At 40.8% G+C, this 21,147-nt stretch overlaps 1 protein-coding gene across 7 annotated transcripts in view; it reads right to left on the bottom strand.

Annotated features, from left to right (window-relative positions):
* MRPL48 (mitochondrial ribosomal protein L48) overlaps nt 1-21,147 on the bottom strand; it is a 100,482-nt gene that overhangs the window by 53,024 nt on the left and 26,311 nt on the right. Inside the window, exons 2-3 of one of the 7 annotated variants that reach the window (XM_025459053.3) lie at nt 16,574-16,725; nt 12,602-12,685 (exon numbers count right to left, since the gene is read on the bottom strand). The exons of 2 other annotated variants lie outside the window; for them this stretch is intronic. In XM_025459053.3, coding sequence (XP_025314838.1) covers nt 12,602-12,631 — 30 coding nt within the window. In that variant the 5' untranslated portion in view covers nt 12,632-12,685; nt 16,574-16,725. Of the gene's footprint in view, nt 1-11,256; nt 11,586-12,601; nt 12,686-16,573; nt 16,726-21,147 lie in introns of those variants that run through there. 4 more of the 7 variants (XM_049098899.1, XM_049098897.1, XM_025459058.3 and 1 more) reach the window with 4 other exon arrangements.

Raw genomic sequence — 21,147 nt, forward strand, 5'->3', positions numbered from 1 at the left:
CAGTAGCAATGGCAGCTTTCCTAAGTTTCCACCCTCCCTTTCTTTCAAACTCACTCTGCCCTGCTGGCACCCACTAGAAACAACAGTGGAATAGCTTTACTAAAGGAGTGTTTAACATAAAGGTCTTTTTATAAAGCAATTAGGTAATAAATTCTAAATATCCTAAGGCCCCATAACATGAAGAGAAATTCCTATCCTCTAATGGTAACAATTTAATCAATATGTATATCATATCAATATCAAACAATCCTTTCAATATGTATATGTTAAAATCCTATTACACAAAAGAAAGTCTGAGAAATTGTCACAGACAAGAGAAGCCTAAGGAGACATGATGACTAAATGTAATATAATATTCCAGATGGAATCCTGGAACAGAAAAATGACATTAGATTTTATAAAATGAGGGCAGCCCAGATGGCTCAGCGGTTTAGCTTCGCCTTCAGCCCACGGCCTGATCCTGGGGACCCAGGATCGAGTCCCATGTCAGGCTCCCTGCATGGAGCCTGCTTTTCCTCTGCCTGTGTCTCTGCCTCTCTCTCTCCTGAATAAATAAATAAAATCTTAAAAAAAAAAGATTTTAAAAAATGAAAGAAATACGAATAAAGTATGGACTTTAATTAGTAATAATTATTAATTTCAGTTCATTATGAAAAGCATACCATACTAATGTAAGACAGTAATAGGCAAAACTGGATATGAGGTATATGGGAATTCTCTGTACTATCTTTGCAACTTATCTGGAATTCTTTTTTTTTTTTTAAAGATTTATTTTTATTTATTCATGATAGACACACAGAGAGAGAGAGAGAGGCAGAGACACAGGCAGAGGGAGAAGCAGGCTCCATGTCGGGAAACCGATGTGGGATTCGATCCCGGGACTCTGGGATTGCGCCCTGGGCCAAAGGCAGGCGTGAAACCGCTGAGCCACCCAGGGATCCCCATGTAATTCTAAAACAATTCTAAAATAAATATTATTTTTAAAAAGGCTATTATATGCCAACTACTGTGCTGAGTATTAAAGGGAATATAAAAACAAAATGTAACAAATAGACAAACTTTGAAAATATTATGCTAAGTGAAAGAAGCTAGTTAGAAAGAGAAAAATACTGTATGACTCCATTAATATGAAATACCCAGAATAGGCAAATCTATAGACAAAGAAAATAGATTAGTGGTTGATTAGAGCTGGAGGGTTTGGGGTGGTAGGGATGACAACTAAGAGATAATGGAGTTTCTTTTTGGGGTGATGAAAATGTTCTGAAATTGATTGTAGTAATGGATGTACATTCTGAGTATACACACACACACACACACACACACACACACACACACCTGTAATCTCTAAGCCCAATGTGGGGCTCAAACACGTGACCCTGGGATCAAGAGTCACATACTCTCCCATACTGTACTGACTGAGCCAGCCAGGTACCTCATACTTTGAATATATTAAAAGTCATTGAATTATATATTTTAAATGGGTAAATATATGAATAGTATCTCAATAAAGCTGTTCAAAAAAATGTAAGCACAATCCCTATCCTGGAGGAGTTCAAATGATTGGAGATACAGAAATACACCTGTATTAAACAGCTAAACAGAACCACAGGTATTATAGGATTTTTTTTTTTTTTAATTTTTTTAATTTTTATTTATTTATGATAGTCACAGAGAGAGAGAGAGAGAGAGGCAGAGACACAGGCAGAGGGAGAAGCAGGCTCCATGCACCGGGAGCCCGACGTGGGATTCGATCCCAGGTCTCCAGGATCGCGCCCTGGGCCAAAGGCAGGCGCTAAACCACTGCGCCACCCAGGGATCCCGGTATTATAGGATTTAAGTCAAAATAGGTGGTATGAATAATAAGCACCTCTGGCAGGAAATTCAGGTGGAAATGGCCAGGAGAAGTTTTTAGCTTTTGGAGTGTTATGTCTGTAACACTGAGCACATTGAGAATGTGCTCAGTCATGAACATTCTCCTCAGAAAAATACATACAAGCATGAATATCCAAAAGTTTGCACACTACTTAGGGAGATTCACTGGAACTCTTCAAACACCCATACATCACTATGCTAAACAAAAACTCCTCAGGGGCAAGGGTCATGTTGTATTCCTCTCAGGTACATTGTAGACATTCAATCAAGATTTGTTTTTGTAAATAAATAAATGATTAGAAAGTGAATGAGTGATAATCATGGCTACCATTTATTAAGCATCCACATCTATTTTGTTGAGTACCTACCATATATCTAAATCATAATTCCCTTACAGAATATTATTATTCTGTATTATTATCCCATTTTACAGTTGAAGAAATGGAGATTAAATAAGTTACCCAAAGTCAAACAGCCACTATTAGAATTAGCATAGGATCTTAGGATTCTCTGACTCTAAAGTCCATTAAGTTTCCCACTATTCAACACCCTCTCTCAAATCTGTTAGTGCTTAAGAAACCAGCGGCGGGGGGGGGGTACCCCTCAGTGGCTCAAGTCAGTTAAGCAACCAACTCTTGGTTTTGTTCAGGTCATGAGCTCAGGGTTGTGAGATCAAGCCCTGCGTCTGGCTCTGTGCTCAGCATGGAGTCCGCTTGAGATTCTTCCTCTCCTTCTCCCTTTGTCCTTCCCCACTACACCTTCGTGCCCTCTCGCTCTCTCTCTCTCTCCGAAATAAATAAAATAAATATTTTATTTTATTATAAAATAAATATATATTCTGTTCACTCATCTCTATTCTGTTCGTCATGGTTGATAGATCTTGGGACTGGAGGAACCTTAGACTCATCTATTCTAACTCCAGAGAGGGGAAGTACTGGCAGAAGTACTGGCTAGTGGCTGGAGCTCCTGTCTTCTGGGACTCCCTGTTGTCTTCCCTGCCTTTTATGCCAGCCAATATTAGGTTAAGCATACTGTACGCATAATTACAAAGTCCTTTAGTATCCAATTTAATTGCAGTTTTTAGGATCATCTATGCATTTTGCCCTTCCTTCCATCTATTCATATCATTTCCAATCTTCTCTTCATTCTCTGGGATACTTTTCCTAAATTTGCTCAAGCTTTTCCCTTCCCCCTCCTCAATTTTTTTTTAAACAGTTTATTTATCTGAGAGAGAGAGAGAGAGAGAGAGAGAGCATGAGTGAGGCAGGACAGAGGGAGAGGGTCTGAGCCGAAACCAAGAGTTAGATGCTTAACCAACTCCGCCACCCAGGCACCCCCAGAATATATTCTTAAGTAGGTCACTTCATACAGAAGAGGAACTGAATGGGAAGAAAGATCTAGATGACACTGATTTTTTCCCTCACGTTAATCACTCAGATTTCTCAGTCTCTACAAAAGCAAAGGATTTAATTATCTAAAAGCCAGGCTTAAGGGTTGACAACTTTCTGGAAGACATTCAAATTGTGGTGTGAACTCTCCATTTCAGCTCTGGGAAATGTGCTTCCTCTCCCCTGCAATGCTCGGCATTATTTATCAGAACAAAAGTAATCTATTTTGGGACTATATCCACAAATACCCACTCCCCCCAGTCAGCAAATGAAGAGCGGCTATAGCTCTGCAGCAAATAAAGAGGGTGGTGACGTTAGTGAATGAATGAATGAACAGGGACACAGCTGCTGCAGTGGGTTACAAAAATACTTGTGCCGTGAGCTCGGGAGCCAAGAACAGAGGGACTGCACAGCTACTAAAGACTGAAGTCATGAGGCCAATCTAGACCGTATGACTAGCTTCACACACCAGAACCCTTAGGTGAGTGGAGACAGTAGTGAGTCAGGGGCCCATGAGGCAGGCAACTAAAAGCTGTTTTACAGGTATTAACAGAATACTTTTGTTTATTAACAAATATTTAAAATGGCAGTTTCTACCGCTTACTGAGTATATCCCTTGTGCTAATCACTTTACACATACTATTTCAGTTCATCTTTACACTACTCCGATAGAGACATAATTGAGACAATTGTGTCTATTTTACAGAGGAAAAATGAGAGGCTTAGGAAAATTGTCCAAAGTTATAGGTTTGATAAGAGGTGCCAAGAATTCAAACCCACGGCTGACTGAATCCAAACCCCATGTCTTCCAGTCTACCACACGACCTCTCAAAAGAGTAATACCAATTCATGAAATTCATATGCTAATAATAATAGTATCAATAATCCTACCATTTGTTGAGCACCTGCTATATGCCAAATATCATTTCCTTAAATCCTCACAACCGTTCCGTGAGGTAGGTTTTTCTACTCATTTTACTGTGAGGAAACTAAAGCTTGGAAAGGTGAATCAGAATGCCCAAAGCACACAGCTGGCGAGTGGTCTTCTAGCTGACCTTTTCCCAAGTTCTTTCAAAATTGCTTTTGTTAATAGTTTTCCCTTTGGTCTAGATCTCTTCTTAATATGTTTAATATGTTGAGTGTCAAAGTCTGTCTTTGAACTAAGTCTTTATGGCAGTTAAGAGCACAGGTTATATATAGATTCACACAAACATGGGTTTGAATATCAAAACTTCCATTTTAATAGTTGTATGATCTTTGGCAAGTCACTAAAGAAATACTTGGCCTTGTGTACATATGATTTAATTTACATGAAATGACAAGAACAGACAAATCTATACCCACAAAGCAGATTAGGGGTTATGTGGGGATGAGCAGAGGGATGAATGAGGAATGACTGCTTATGGGTTTTTTTTCGAGTAAAGGAAATGTTCTGGAATTAGATAGTGATGATAGCTGCCCAACTTTGTAAATGTACTAAAAACCACTGAATTTTCCATCTTAAAAGGGTGGATATTATAGTATGTGAATTATATCTCAATTTTTTTAAAAAGAGCTTTCTGCCTGTGGACACCACCAAGTAAACATTGTTAAAGTTTCCTCTCCCACCACCGTCATATCTAAGTCAGTCTCCCAAAGAGCCTGCGCAGCCGTGGAAGTTCTTCACTGGAGGCTTGAGCTTTGAAACAATGGATGAAAGTCTGAGAAAAGTCTGAGAAGTCATTTTGAGCAACGAGGAACCCTTACGGACTGTGTGAATATGAGGGTCCAACCACCAAGCACTCCAAAGGCTTTAAGTTTGTCACGTATGCCATTGTGGAAGAGGCAGATGCAGCCATGAATGCAAGGCCACACAAGGTGGACGGAAGAGTTGAATGCCACTGTGGAAAAGGTAGATGCAGCCATGAATGCAAGGCCACACAAGGTGGATGGAAGAGAACAAAAGAGAGCTGTCTCAAGAAAAGATTCTCAAAGATCTGGTGCCCACTTAACTGTGAAAAAGATTTTTGTTGGTGGCATTAAAGAAGACACTGAAGAACATCATCTGAGAGATTACTTTGAATAGTATGGGAAAATTGAAGTGATTGAGATCATGACTGACTGAGGCAGGGGCAGAAAGAGAAGCTTTGTTTTTGTAACATTTGATGACCATGACTCTGTAGACAAGACTGTCATTAAAAAATACCATACTGTGAATGGCCACAACTGTGAAGTAAGGAAAGCCCTATATAAGCAAGAGATGGCTAGTGCTTCATCCAGCCAGAGACTAAAGTGGTTCTGGAAACTGTGGAGGTGGTTTTGGTGGGAATGACAACTTTGGTTGCAAGGTAACTTCAGTGGGGTAGGTGGCTTTGGTGGCAGTCGAGGTAGTGGTGGATACGGGGCAGTGGAGATGGCTGTAATGGATTTGCTAATGATAGAAGCCACTTTGGAGGTAGCGCAAGCTATAACTTTGGCAATTACAACAATCAATCCTCAAATGTTGGATCCTAAAAGGAGGACATTTTGGAGGCAGAAGCTCTGGTCCCTATGGTGGTGGAGGCCAATACTTTGACAAATCATGAAACCAAGGTGACTATGGTGATTCCAGCAGCAGCAGCAGCTGTGGCAGTAACAGAAGGTTTTAATTACTGCCAGGAAACAAAGCCTAGTAGGAGAGGAGAGCCAGGGAAGTGACAGGGAAGCCACAGGTTACAATGGATTTGTGAATTCAGCCAAGCACAGTGGTGGCAGGGCCTACCTGCTACAAAGATAAGTTTTAGACCATACTCATGTGTATGGGCAAAAAACTTGAGGACTGTATTTGTGACTAATTGTGTAATAGGTTATTTCAGTTTCTGTTCTGTGGAAAGTGTAAAGCATTCCAACAAAGGGTTTTAATGTCATTGTTTTGTTTTGTTTTGTTTTGTTTTTCCACACCCATGCTTTTGATTGCTAAATGTAATAGTATGATCATGAAAGAAAGGAAGGAAGGAAGGAAGGAAGGAAGGAAGGAAGGAAGGAAGGAAGGAAAGAAGGAAGGAAGAAGAAAAGAGAAAAGAGAAAAGGAAAGAAAAAGAAAAGAAAAGAAAAGAAAAAGAAAAGAAAAGAAAAGAAAAGAAAAGAAAGAAAAGAAAAGAAAAGAAAAGAAAAGAAAAGAAAAGAAAAGAAAAGAAAAGAAAAGAAAAGAAAGAAAAGAAAAGAAAGAAATATCTGGCCTTCTAGCATAACTGTTAGATTGTATTTCTAGGCTGCAGCTGAGCTTTGCTAAGCCCTGTATCCTACCTTCCTCCAGGGCTAAATTGTTTCAAAATAACTGTGGTTACCTAAAATGTTAAGTCTAATCCTCTACCATCTCCCCAAGCCTCATCCCCATATTTCTCTGCATACCCTCCCTTGATCCAAGCCCCACTGCTTCCCTCCCTCCCAATTTCATCTGGGCTCTCCGGAACTTCAAATATATTCTCATTTCAGGGCCTTTGTGCATATTCTCTCTGTTCTCTCTGTTTAAATTCTATCGTTCTTTTTTTTTTTTTTAAGGATTTTATTTATTTATGAGAGGCACAGAGAGAGGCAGAGACATAAGCAGGCTCCCCACAAGGAGCCCAATGTAGGACTCGATCCCAGATCCCGGGATCACGCCCTGAGCCGAAGGCAGACGCTCAACCGCTGAGCCACCCAGGCGTCCCAAATTCTATCATTCTTTAAGTCTTAGTCATGTAAAATCCTCAAGAAAACTTTCCTTACTGCTCAGATTTACTTGGATCCTGCTGTTATACACTTACATAGCACCCAGAATATTTATTTTGGGGCATTTATCACAATTAGTTATATGTAGTTATAGCAGTTATATGTTTAGCCTGTCTCTTTTGCTAAGAACACAAGTTCCATGAAGACAGGAAACTGCTACATCCCAACATCTACCATACTTTCTGGCACACTGTAGGTGGTGTGCTGATTGGATTAATAAATTCCTCTAAACTTCACTTATTTTTTTTTAAGATTTATTTATTTACTCTGGGTGGCAGAGAGGAGAGAATTCCAAGCATACTCTCCCACTGAGTGGTGAGAATCCCAAGGAGACACCCATGACCCTGAGATCAGGAAAAGATTGAAAACCAAGAGTTGGACGGACATTCAACCAACCGAGCCACTCAGGTGCCCCTCCTTATCTTTAAAGAAGTTATAGGGGATCCCTGGTGGCTCAATGGTTTAGCACCTGCCTTCGGCCCAGGGTGTGATCTTGGAGACCCAGGATCGAGTCCCACACCAGGGTCCCTGCATGGAGCCTGCTTCTCCCTCTGCCTGTGTCTCTTTTTTTTTTTTTTTTAATTTTTATTTATTTATGATAGTTACAGAGAGATAGAGAGGCAGAGACACAGGCAGAGGGAGAAGCAGGCTCCATGCACCGGGAGCCCGATGTGGGATTCCATCCCCGGTCTCCGGGATCGCGCCCTGGGCCAAAGGCAGGCGCCAAACCGCTGCGCCACCCAGGGATCCCATCTGCCTGTGTCTCTGCCTCTCTCTCTCTCTCTCTCTCATGAATAAAAAAATAAAATCTTAAAAAAAATTTAAGAAGTTATAAAAATGTTTACCTCATATAGTTGTTGACATGATTACATTAGATAATATATGAAAAGGACTTAGCAAGTGCAAAACATATTGTTAATGATCAACTTGGTAGCAGTGATAACGGTAGTGATTGTTCAGTTCCTCATTTATTAAACAATACGTACTCTACTGCATGACAGTTGCTGAAGATAAAGCCATGAACAAACTAGTAAAATATCCCTGTCCTACAGCTTATAGTCTAATAGTGACCAGGAAGTAGCCAACTTCTTGATCATTTTCCTGGGCTTTTAGATTCCCTGCCCTTCTAGGCACGCTGAAATTTATGCCCTCCTATTTCACATTTTATGTCCTCCTAATTCATGTCTGTTGGGTTTGTTTGCTTCAGTTCTCAGTTATTTATTCATAGGAACTCTGCTCCATGTTGGCCTTCAATGTGTTTTTACTATGAGATCAGTCCCCAAGGTTACTCCTCCTGGCATACCTTTTGTGATCACCACCCCTGGCCTAACCATATCCTTGTGGTTCAGAGGTATGGTAATCCCTGAGGAAAGAACAGTAATCTCAGGGTAAGTGATATCCAGACCTAAACTGGATACTCAAGGACCATCCATTTTCTGTGTAAAGTAACTCAGCAAGTGAGTCATTACTCATTCCCTGGTGGATTCTGACTTCCACAGACATTATCCTGCCATCTTGATTGATCAGTATGTTTTCTGGGGTGTGATGAATATCAGCATTATGGTCTTTTAAAAAAATTATTTAAATTCAATTAATTAGCATTTACTACATTAGTTTCATAAGTAGAGGTCAGTGATTTATCAGTCTTATATAATACCCAATGCTCATTACATCATGTGCCCTCCTTAATGTCCATCAACCAGTTACCCCATCCCCTCAGCCATTATGGTCTTAAAACTACTCCTACTTACTATTTCTATTGAACCAGAGAGGTATGAGATTCCACCCAGTTTTATTCCAGTAAAGTTGGGCTTTTCACTCATCTAAAATGTGAGTGGGGGATGCCTGGATGGCTCAGTTGGCTGAGCATTCAATTTTTGGTTTCAGCTCAGGTCATGATCTCAGGGTCCTGGGATTGAGCCCCACATCAGGCGCCAGGGTCAGCGGGAGTCTACTGGAGATTCTCTCCATCTCCTTGTTTCTGTTCCTCCCCTTGCTCATATGCCTGCTCTCTCTCTCCCTTTCTTTCAAAAAAATAAATAAATCTTTAAAAAAATAAAATAAAATGTGAGAGGGCTAGAAGCTAAAAACTTCTTGGGTTTCCAAAGAGTAGTGAGCTAAGAATTTGAAGTTCTAGTCCCAGCTCCACCATGTACTTACATGTAATGTTAACTTTTGTTCAGTCACTTATTCACTCAGTATTTAACATGTACTACTTTAGGCCAAGTACACTGTAGTCTGGGTACATATACACATAAGGAAAATATTGTTGCCTACCCTCAAATCTTTCTAGTGAAGACAGTAAATGAGCAAATTATTTATTACATTGTAATGTGAGATTAGTGTAACGGGCTGGATAGGGAAGGGAAGGATTGGCAACTTGGAAGGTTTTCATTCATTTCACAGATGAAGAAAACCAAGATTATCAAACTCGGAGATGTGAAATACTCAAAAAAGGAAAAGCAGTGGGGTCTTGGGAGAGGTAGAAACACTAGGCTCCAGTCTCAGCTCTACCACTTAAATGGCTGTAGACCTATTATAAAAAAGCATTTAACAATTCAGGCATTCAGTGGGACATCTGAGAACCTATTATGTACCAGACCCTGTGCCAGTAGCTTCCATTTCCTCGTTTGTTGTGCCTGTGAAAATCAAACGAAATTATGACAATGAAAGCAATATATAAACTTTAGAATAATATCAGTATTCCTGCATATATAGTCCTTCGTACCTTCCAAGTACTCTTATTTACATTATCTTCTATAATCTTTACAATGATTCCGTATGGTGGGCATCATTATTTGCATTTTACAGACATGAAACTGAAGCTCAGAGAGGTCAAACAACACACCTAAGGTCATATACACAGCAAGATATAGAACCCAGGTCTGATGTAAATTCCCTGGGTTTTCCTTGTAAAGGTAAAGTAATAACACTGCCAGACAGGCTGAGACAAAGATGGTCACAAGACTACATAGGATTAGATGCCAAGAGATAAAGCAGCTAGTTCAGAAAATAAAGTCATTTTGGCCAGAGTAGTCAGAAAAGTTTTATGGAAAATATGAGACCTGAGCTGGGTGTTGAAGAATGCAGCATTTGGATAGGTGGTGAGGAGAGTGTGGGCACTGCAAGTGAGACTCTCTAGCCAAAGCAGTAGGGCAGAGTGGAAGAATAAAATCAGTAAAAAGGGCATCTGGAAGATAACAGTGACATCAGACTTAGAGAGGTCTATCTGGCCTTTTTTCTTTAGGTGATGCCCTAGTGACAGATTTACATGGGCTCTCCTGTAGTATAGAACGTTAGGAAACAGTATGCCTTGAAAACTTATCCCTTCCTTTCAGCAGCCCTCAGAATCAAAGCAAATGGAGCAGGAGCATGGAGTCACCAATCTGACCATATGTAACAGTGGAATTTTGAAACTGTCTGATTTTTCCCCTATTATCCTCTCACCAGATGTGGCCAAATTCTCACAATTAGGCTAAAGTGAATATTAATGAGTTATTTTATAAAGAAGTAAGGTTTGAGCCATTAAGGAAGCAAGCCTGATGACATTCAGAGACTACCCCAAGATTAACTACTGGTAGATCCATGAGCAGCAAAGATCATACTGATCTATATACATCAGGGACATAAGATTTCTACAATTAATGCCTAAAATAAAATTTAACATAAATTGCTAAAAGTAAGTCATTATCCTCAGCAGCATTACACAACTAAAAGAACACAACCGAAATCTGTTAAGAGGGCAAGGGAAGACCAGGGAATGCATTCATTTATCATGATTCAGACGGTTTTTACTGCAGTTATTTAAATATTTGGTTTTGTAAGTAAAAATTTAGTTTATTACCCCTTTCTTATCGCCAAGTAGCCTCACAGCCCCATCAGGTTACCAATAAAGGGGTAAACTTAGAAGCCACTCTGGTAGTGCAAAACTAAAGTGACCTGCTCAAGGTCATACAGATGATGGGAACTTATCCTGGTTCCAAGATTCCCACCGTGGGGCTCTTCTCCTTCCCGGCCAATGGGCGGCGAGTGTGGCTGGCGGAGGGGGCGTGGCCCACGGGTCGGCGCCACCGGTCGCGCGGGGGAAGGAGTGGAGGGAGCACAGCCCCGTGACTACAAGGCGCCGCGTGTGCTGCCGGGAAAACCCTGTTCTCGCCGGTGTCTCAGACCCGGATGTCTGCAGAGGCGGGGATATCCTCGCCGCCACCTCCCAGCTCTGCTCTCCCCACCACCTCTGCCGCGCCCTGCGTGCGTGGAAATACGTTACCTTTCCCAGAGCTCCGTTCATCCTTTGTTGCTGCGGCCGGGAACTGTTTAAGTTGAAGACCTGCCCAAGCTGCAGCGATCCCCCTGGCGTCTGAAAACACTAACGGAACGCCTCGACCGTGTCCATTAACGATATCCGACCGAGACTCAGTGCCCGCAGCACCTTGGTTCCGGTAGCTTCTGAGACTCAGTATCTAGAAAACTCTCCAAGACTCCGCCCTCACTACAGCTGAAGTGTCACCTTCACTGCAGCTCTTCCAGGCAGAATTAATTGCCACCTCTGTGTTGGCCCAATGCTTTGCACACGTTTCTGCTATGTCATCCACCATACTGTGTATTATCTGTTACTGTCTCTTTCACATATTTGATTGTAAGTTCCTCAAGGACTGGGATCCTGTTCAATTAATTCATTCCAGTGGCTAGCACAGGACATGGAGATCTGACTTCTAACCTTGATTTATAAGCTGCTTGGCCCTAAGTGAGCTTTTCTGACATTCAGTTGCCTCATGATAATTGATAATAACTACTTTCGTTTGAGTGACCATTATGTACAATGCATTATGCTCAGAGCATCAATTTATGCCTCAGAAGCCTCTTAGTGAAATATTATCACTTGATTTTATATATAAAGATATTCCAAGAGGTTAAGAGACTTGTCTGGGGCCAACCAACTGGAGCAGAGTTGAGTTTCAAATTCAGTATCCTTTATGCAAAGTGTTTTCCCTCTGATACATCCCTTCTCATATGAGATAATAAAGTCACAGCACAATCATTTACTTACTTTACACACATAAACCATTTGCTCAGCATGACTTTGTGCCAATCCTTTGACTGAATCTTGGGAATACAGAGATGAATATTACATGATCCCTGCCCTTAAGTGACTCATAGAGAATTTAATCAAAGTAAAAAGCTTCTGTGCAGCAAAGGGAACAATCAACATAGTGAAGAGACAACTTACAGAATGGGAGAAAACAGTCGCAAACCATACATCTGTTAAGGGGTTAATACCCAAAGAATATAAGGAATTCAACTGAATAGCAAGAAAACAATTCGATTTTAAAATGGGCAAAGGCATTTGCCACAATGTGAATGGACCTCTAGAATATTATGCTAAGTGAAATAAGTCAAAAAGAGAAAGACAAATACCATATGATTTCACTGATATGTAGAATCTAAAACCAAAACAGACTCTTAAATGCAGAGAACAAATTGGTGGTCCAGAGGGAACATGAGTGGGATTGGGCAAAATAGATGAAGGGGATTAAGAGGTACAAATTTAAGTTATAAAATAAGTTACAGAAATGAAAAGTACAGCATAGGGAACATAGTAATACTGTACTAACCTTGTGTGGTGACTGATGGTGGTTACGCATATCATAATGAGCACTGAGTAATGTATAGAAGTGTCAAATCAATATGTTGTACACCTGAAATTAATATAACATGGTATGTCAATTTAAGTCAATAATTAAAATAAAAATTAAGATTTTATTTATTCATGAGAGACACACACACACAGAGGCAGAGACACAGGCAGAGGGAGAAGCAGGCTCCATGCAGGAGTCCCAATGTGGTAGTTGATCACGGGACTCCAGGATCACACCCTGAGCCGAAGGCAGAGGCTCAACCGCTGAGCCACCCACGTGTCCCATAAGTCAATAATTTTTAAAATGGACAAAGGACCTGCACAGACATTTCCCAAAAGAATAAATAAAAATGGCCAACAGTGTATAAAAAGATGCTTAATATCACTAGTCATCAGGGAAGTGCAAAATAAAACCACAATGAGATATCACCTCACATCGATTAGAATGGTTATTATAAAAAAAAAAAAAAAGCTAAGTTTTGGCAATGATGTGGAAAAAAGGAAACCCCCACACACTGTTAGTGGGCGTATAAACTGGTATCACCACAATGGAAAACAGTATAAATAGTAAGTATATAATGGAATATTACACCAGCCTTTAAAAACAAGGAAATCCAATCATTTGTGACAACATAGATGACACTGGAGGACAGGGGCACCTGGGTGGCTCAATGGTTGAGTATCTGCATTTGGCTCAGGGCGTGATCCTGGGGTCCTGGGATGGAGTCCCGCATTGGGCTCTCCACAGGGAGCCTGGTTCTCCCTCTGTCTATGTCTCTGCCTCTCTCCCTCTCCATCTCTCATGAATAAATAAAATCTTAAAAAAAAAAAAGAAAAGAAAAAAGAAACTGGAGGACATGCTAAATGAAATGACAGGCACAGAAAAATAGATACTCCATAATCTCACTTATATGTGGAATTTATATATATATATATACATACATATACATATACAAAATCTCTCTTTGTGTGTGTATATATATATATACACACATTTTAGGAGAGAGAGTGCATGGGCATGAGTGGGGTGGGGCGAAGGGAGAGGGAAAGAGAGAATCTTTTTTTTTTTTAATTTTTATTTATTTATGATAGTCACAGAGAGAGAGAGAGGCGCAGAGACACAGGCAGAGGGAGAAGCAGGCTCCATGCACCGGGAGCCCGACGTGGGACTCGATCCCAGGTCTCCAGGATCGCGCCCTGGGCCAAAGGCAGGCGCCAAACCGCTGCGCCACCCAGGGATCCCGGAAAGAGAGAATCTTAAGCAGCCTCCACATGGGCCTCAATCTCACAACAACGAGATCATGACCTGAGCCAAAATCAGATGTTTAACCAACTGAGCCATGCAGACTCCCCACTTATACATGGAATTTAAAGTAGCTGGACTCATACACATGACTCTTGATCTCAGGGTCATGAGTTCGAACCCCACATTGGGTGTAGAGTTTCCTTTAACAAAAGGTTTTTAATGAAATAAAATAGTTGGACTCATAGAAGCAGAGCATAGATTGGTGATTACTAGGGGTTTGAGCAGGAGTTGGGGGCAGAATGGGGAAATATTGGTCAAAGGGTACAAAGTTCCCTTCATGCAGGATAAATTAAGCTTAGAGATCTAATGTACAGCATGATGACTACAGTTAATAATGTTGTATTGAATACTGAAAATATGCTAAGAGAGTAAATTTAGGTCTCTGATCACAAAAAAGATAACTAAAAAAAAGATAACTATATGAGGAAATTATATGTTAACTAGCTTAAACATGAGTAATCATTACACTGTGTATATGTGTATCAAATCATATTGTACACCATAAAAATATATAATTTTTTAAGTGGCTGATAGAAATCAGTAGGAAAGCCAAGTCATAAACAGACAATTATAAAGCAATGTTGAATTCTAATTACAGAGATATGCACATAAACTCTGTGTATAAAGGGAGTACATGGTCACATAAATTCAACATAAAGTGAAATAACAAATATGCAGTTATTTTTATTACTGCTATTTTTAAATATTTATTTATTTATTCATGAAAGACAGAGAGAGAGGCAGAGACATAGGCAGAGGGAGAAGCAGGCTCATGCAGCAAGCCTGATGTGGGACTCCTTCCCAGGACCGCAAGATCAAGCCCTGAGCCAAAGGCAGACGCTCAACTGCTGAGCCACCCAGACATCTTGATATTATTGCTATTATTATTGCTGCTACTGTATTGATGTTATTATTGTTATTCTTAGCAAGTAAGTGGTGTAAAGCCCAATAAATATGAATGGGGCTTCAGTGATAGGGGGTTTATTTTGTTGTCAGAAACCCTGTCAAGATGTTATCCTATTGGGGTGCCTGGGTAGCTCAGTCAGTTGAGCGTCGGACACTTGACTCATGTCATGGTCTTCGGATCATGGGATCGCCCCACACCAGGCTCCCCACAGTGGGGAGTCTGCTGGAGATTATTCCTCTCCCTCTGTCCCTCTCCCTGCTATGCTTGCTGTCTCTCTGTCTCTCTCTCTCTCTAATAAGTAAATAAGTAAATAAGTAAGTAAGTAAATAAATAAATAAATAAATAAATAAATAAACAATCTTTTTTACAAAGTCCCTAATCCTATTGTTTTATCAATTTTTTCTCTGTTGAATTTCCAAGGAGGTGCAAAGGACTATGTAGGTAGTCTATGTCCCCGAAAAGTAGCCCTTAACCCTTCTGGGGCAGAGTTGCTAACAGATCACCTAAAGAGACAAATTCACAGTTAAGTGATGTTCTGAGTATAATGCATTGTGCATAGTGGTCACTCAATAGAAGGTGGTTATTATCAATTATCATGAGGCAATCATATGTCAGAAAGGCTCATTTAGGGATCCCTGGGTGGCGCAGCGGTTTGGCGCCTGCCTTTGGCCCAGGGCGCGATCCTGGAGACCTGGGATCGAATCCCACGTAGGGCTCCTGGTGCATGGAGCCTGCTTCTCCCTCTGCCTGTGTCTCTGCCTCTCTCTCTCTCTCTCTCTGTGACTATCATAAATAAATAAAAAATTAAAAAAAAAAAAAGAAAGGCTCATTTAGAGTCAATCAGCTTTTACTTTTTAAGTTTACGTATTTCTTTGAGTATCTCTACACCCAACGTGGGGCTAAAACTCACAACCCTGAGATCAAGAGTTGTGTGCTCTACTAACTGAGCCAGTCAGGGGCCTGTCAATTGGCTTTTATATCAAGGTTAGAAGACAGAAAAAAAAAAAAAAAAAAAAAGGTTAGAAGACAGATCTCCATGTCCTGTGCTAGCCTGAAATAAATTAATCAGACAGGATCTTAATCCTTGAGGAACTCACAACCAAATATGTGAAAGAGATAGTAACAAATAATTAATACATAGTGTAATAGATGAAGTAGCAGAATTGTGTGCAAAGTACTGGGACAACACAGAGGTGGCAATTAATTCTGCCTGGACTAATAGAGGACAAGTCATACCTCCTCCACCATAGTGACTGGTTTTAGCTTGTATGGATATCTAAAAGCTGTTGAGATTTTAGAAGTGAATTTTTATTTTTTCTAAAAGATTTTATTTATTTATTTATTTAGTTAGTTAGTTAGTTAGTTGAAAAAAAGAGAGAGAGCACACCATGGAGGGGGCTCAGGAGCAGAGAGAGGGGGAGAAGAAGACCCCCTGCTGAGCAGGGAGCCCAAGGCAGGGCTTGATCCCATGACCCCATGATCATGACCTCCCCTGAAGGCAGACATTTAAGGGACTGCACCACCTAGGCACCCCAGAAGTGATTTTTAAATAGAAAAAAAAAATCTATCAAGTTCCTAGTTTGTGCTAGGTCAGGTCTTTTCAGATATATAGTTTCATTCAATCCTCCCAATAACTGTGTGAAGTTGAGAATCACTCACTCATTTCATAAATGAGGAACAGGGGCACAGAGAAGTTATTTAGTTAATGTAAGTCACATTGTCTGATTTCAGCGCACCTGAGTTCTTCCGTTGCAGGGGACTTCAGCTGTAGTTTTCTAAAAGGACAAATGGGCTAGGCCAGAGAGTTTCTTTGCTTCAGGTAAATGCAACCTGGTAAGATACAAACCCATCTTCGTGTTGTTTAAACACTCTGAAGAAAGAGAGAAAGCTGAGGGGCAGAGGGATGAGATGGAAGGAAAGGACAATTAATTCTGTTAGCAAAGCACGAGGATTCTCAAGACAGCTAGGATACTTTAAAAGGTCAGGAATCTAGGACCCAAAAGGAAGGTAAATCAGTATATATGGATGTGAAGACACCATAGCAATATCTGTTAATGTGTCAGAATGGATATTCTTGTTGCCAATGTCTGCCAATGATGTCATGTGTTATAAAGGAATATGAGCTTACGGAACTTCCCAGAAAGACACTTTCACACAAAGGTGGCAAGAAATCCTTGTATATCAATTATTCTGTAGTTTCTCTGGTTTACTTTGTCTCCTAAACCTCCCTTGGAGAAATTAAGATGGCACAATACAGGCCACCTTCCAGGTACCAAGGCTCCTGCTTTCTTGCTTTATCCTTCTATATGAGCTGCCCAACATTAAGGAGGTACCTGATTCACCTTTGTATCTCCAACATCCAGACCAGGGCCTGGCCCAGATGTAATATGCATCTGTTGAACCAAATTGAAAGTTTCCTATTCTTATTTCTCTTTTGTCTCCTACCTCAAGGATAGCAGTTTTGTCTGCATGTCCATTAGTGGCATAGTAGACACATAAGGATAGGAGAGTGTGTACAGAATATGGGCCCAGGTCCAACCCTGGTTCCACCATTTACTTATTGTGTGATTTGAAAAAGATAGACTAGTGAATCTGTGAGCACTTCATGGGCGGTTCTTTTGCTTTTGTTTGTTTTTAAAGATTTTATTTATTTATTCATGTGAGACACACACACACACAGAGGCAGAGACATAGGCAGAGGGAGAAGCAGGCTCATGCAGGGAGCCTGATGTGGCCCTCGATCCCGGAACTCCAGGATCACAGAAGGACTTCATGTTTGACTGAAATGTTATACAGAGGGGCGCCTGGGTGGCTCAGTCAGTTAAGAATCTGCCTTCAGCTCAGGTCACAATCCTGGAATCCTGGAATCGAACCCTGTGTCTGGCTCCCTGCTCAGTGGAGAGCCTGCTTCTCCCTCTCACTCTGCCTCCTCTCCCTGATCATACTCTTTTTTTTTTAATTTTTTATTTATTTATGATAGTCACACAGAGAGAGAGAGAGGCAGAGACACAGGCAGAGGGAGAAGCAGGCTCCATGCACCGGGAGCCCGACGTGGGATTCGATCCCAGTTCTCCAGGATCGCGCCCTGGGCCAAAGGCAGGCGCCAAACTGCTGCGCCACCCAGGGATCCCCTGATCATACTCTTAATCTCTCTCTGAGATAAATAAAATCTTTGAAAAAATGAAAAAAAATATATAGTGGGGAAAGAGACTAAAGAGGCAGGATAGAGTCAACATGTTAAATTCCAGGCCAAAGAGTTAGGGAGACTTTGACCAGTCAGGAACCAGTAAGAAGTAGAATAGTGGAGGGGAGAATGGAGCCAAGGAAACCGGCCAGAAGACCAGGGGAATAGTTTAAATGAGAAAGAGGAGGGCCCAAGTTAAGGGTTTGATAGAGATGAAGAAAAATCAAAATGAGAGATGTTAAGGAGGTATAATGGGCAGGATTTGGTTAGATGGTTAGGACTGATTAGATGTGCATAGTAAAGAACATTTTGAGTTAAAATCTGAGACGGGTCCCATAAATAGGTGGCAGATAAGCCAGTTTCCCATTCTCTCAGGCATGTAACCTGCTGCTGCCCCTCTCTTTATTTCCTGGAAGCCCCTTAGGCCATCATCCTAGAATGGGAAATAGATTGAGGCTCACCAAAACCCTCCTGACCTCCCCAGTGGAAGAAATAGAAGGAATAGGGTAGAACATTTGAGTGCCACCTGTAAAGGTTGCCTGAAGCCAATCCTTTGTGTTTACTTTCTGTATGGTTTTGCCTTCATGATGAGCGGATATTAGAAGAGAAGCAGCTAAGATAGTATGGCTAAGGAAGAGAGAACTAAATTGTAATTTGTGCTCACTTCACTTTAAAAATGGTTGACAAATCCCTTTCTCCCTCTCCAAAACATTTTTAATGCTGCCATGAGAGTAATACTTCTAAATATAAATATAACCATGTCACTTCCCTGCCCAAGAACATTTAATGCACTGACTATAGTAGTAGTGTCCAACAGAACTTTCTTTTTTTTTTTTTTTAGAATAGCCTTTTTTTTTTTAATTTTTATTTATTTATGATAGTCACAGAGAGAGAGAGAGAGAGGCAGAGACATAGGCAGAGGGAAAAGCAGGCTCCATGCACCGGGAGCCTGATGTGGGATTCGATCCCGGGTCTCCAGGATTGCGCCCTGGGTCAAAGGCAGGCGCCAAACCGCTGCGCCACCCAGGGATCCCCCAACAGAACTTTCGACAAATATGTAAATGTTCTATATCTGCTCTGTCCAATATGGTAGCTACTAACCACTTGTGGCTGTTGAACTTGAAATGTGACTAATGCAACCTAGGAACTGAATTTTTATTTGATTTTAATTTTTTAAAGTTTTTATTTATTCATGAGAGACACACACAGAGAGGCAGAGACACAGGCGGAGAGAGAGAAGCAGGCTCACTGCAGGACTCAGTACTTGATCCCATGACCCGAGTCAAAGACAGATGCTCATGCTCAACCACTGAGCCACCCAGGTGCCCTTTAAATTTAATTTGATTTTTTAATTTTATTATTCATGAGCGATTTTTTATTCATGAGACACAGAGAGAGAGGCAGAGACACAGGCAGAGTGAGAAGCAGGCTCCATGCAGGGAGCCCGACGTGGGACTCTGGGACTCTGGGACTCTGGGTGGGACTCGATCCTCGGTCTCCAGGATCACACCCTGAGCTTCAGGCGGCGCCAAACTGCTGCACCACCCGGGCTGCCCTAAATTTTATTTTAAATAGCCCTATGTATGGGGATCCCTGGGTGGAGCAGCGGTTTGGCGCCTGCCTTTGGCCCAGGGCGCGATCCTGGAGACCCGGGATCGAATCCCACGTCAGGCTCCCAGTGCATGGAGCCTGCTTCTCCCTCTGCCTGTGTCTCTGCCTCTCTCTCTCTCTCTCTCTCTCTGTATGACTATCATAAATAAATTTTTAAAAAAATTTAAAAAAAATAGCCCTATGTGGCTAGTGGCTCCCTATAGTATGGCCTATAGGATCAAGTACAAACTTGAAAAAGACATACTGAGGGGCTTCTGTCTGGCTCAGAGGAGCACACAATCTTGATCTCAGAGTCTTGGGCTTGAGTCCCACATTGGGTGTCAAGATTACTTAAAATAAATACGATTCAAAAAAAAAAAAAAAAGACTAACAATGAGAAAAGTCTTAAAAAACAAACAAAAAAAAAGAACACATCCTGAGACCTTTACTCTCTACTCCTACCTACCTGTCCAGCTTCATTTCCCGCTCTTTTCAACAGAGGTATTAGTCCCAGTCAAAATAAATTTCTATAATTCTTTAATCATAACATACTTTATCACACCTCCCTGCCTTAGTACCTCAGTTCTTTCTGCTGAAATGACCTTTCTTTACTCACTCACCTGGAAAACCCCGAACCCTCTTTCAAGACATAACTCAAATGTAACCTTTTTTTATTTAGCCTCTTGCATCCACTTCACAGAAATGGTGTGGTCCCTCCACTGTGTTTACATAGACCCCTTTTCACACCCTCAATACAGTGTATCATAACTTTTTGCTCAGTTGTATATCTTGCCACCCACTAGAATGTAAGCATTTTTAAAGGAGTAATTTTTTCTTTTTTCTTTTTAAATTAAAAGTAATGTTTACTTTTCAACAACTTACATGGACATTATGCAATTTTAGCAAAGTTACAATAGGTAAATTTTCTCACTTTATAGATTAAAAAAAAAAAAGGAAGAATATGGGAGGCTTGCCTAAGCTTAAACAACTTGTATAAAGCAAAACAAAACAAAAAAACAAACAAACAAAAAAAAAACACAGGGTAATTATAATATATTTCTAGCTCTGGATGTTCCTTCTGATGGTCAACACCAAAAGCAAATTAGAAGCTCTAAGATTCTCCTATTGCCAACTCTAAATCTCAAACCAACACTTGGTGAACTGGCATTTACACAGTACACGTGAATCTGGGCCACAGCAACTTTACTGAGAACTAACAATGAAGTCAGTCTTTTCCCAGATAAGAATGGAGGTTCAATGCACTGAAACACCAACTTCTTTAGCCTTGTAAAGTTCTCCTCCCCCTCTAGAAAGATGCTTCCCAATATTTATCTATTTCATCTTTTTTTAAGATTTAAAATTTTTTAATTTAAATGCAATTAATTAACATATAACATATCATTGGTTTCAGAGGTAGAAGTCAGTGATTCATCAGTCTTGTATAACACCTAGTGCTCATCACATCGAGTGCCCTCCTTAATGCCCATCACTCAGTTACCTCATCCCCCCACCCACCTCCCTTCCAGCAGCTCTCAG

This window comes from Canis lupus, chromosome 21 (genome assembly GCF_003254725.2).
Source record: "Canis lupus dingo isolate Sandy chromosome 21, ASM325472v2, whole genome shotgun sequence".
Lineage (NCBI taxonomy): Eukaryota > Metazoa > Chordata > Mammalia > Carnivora > Canidae > Canis > Canis lupus.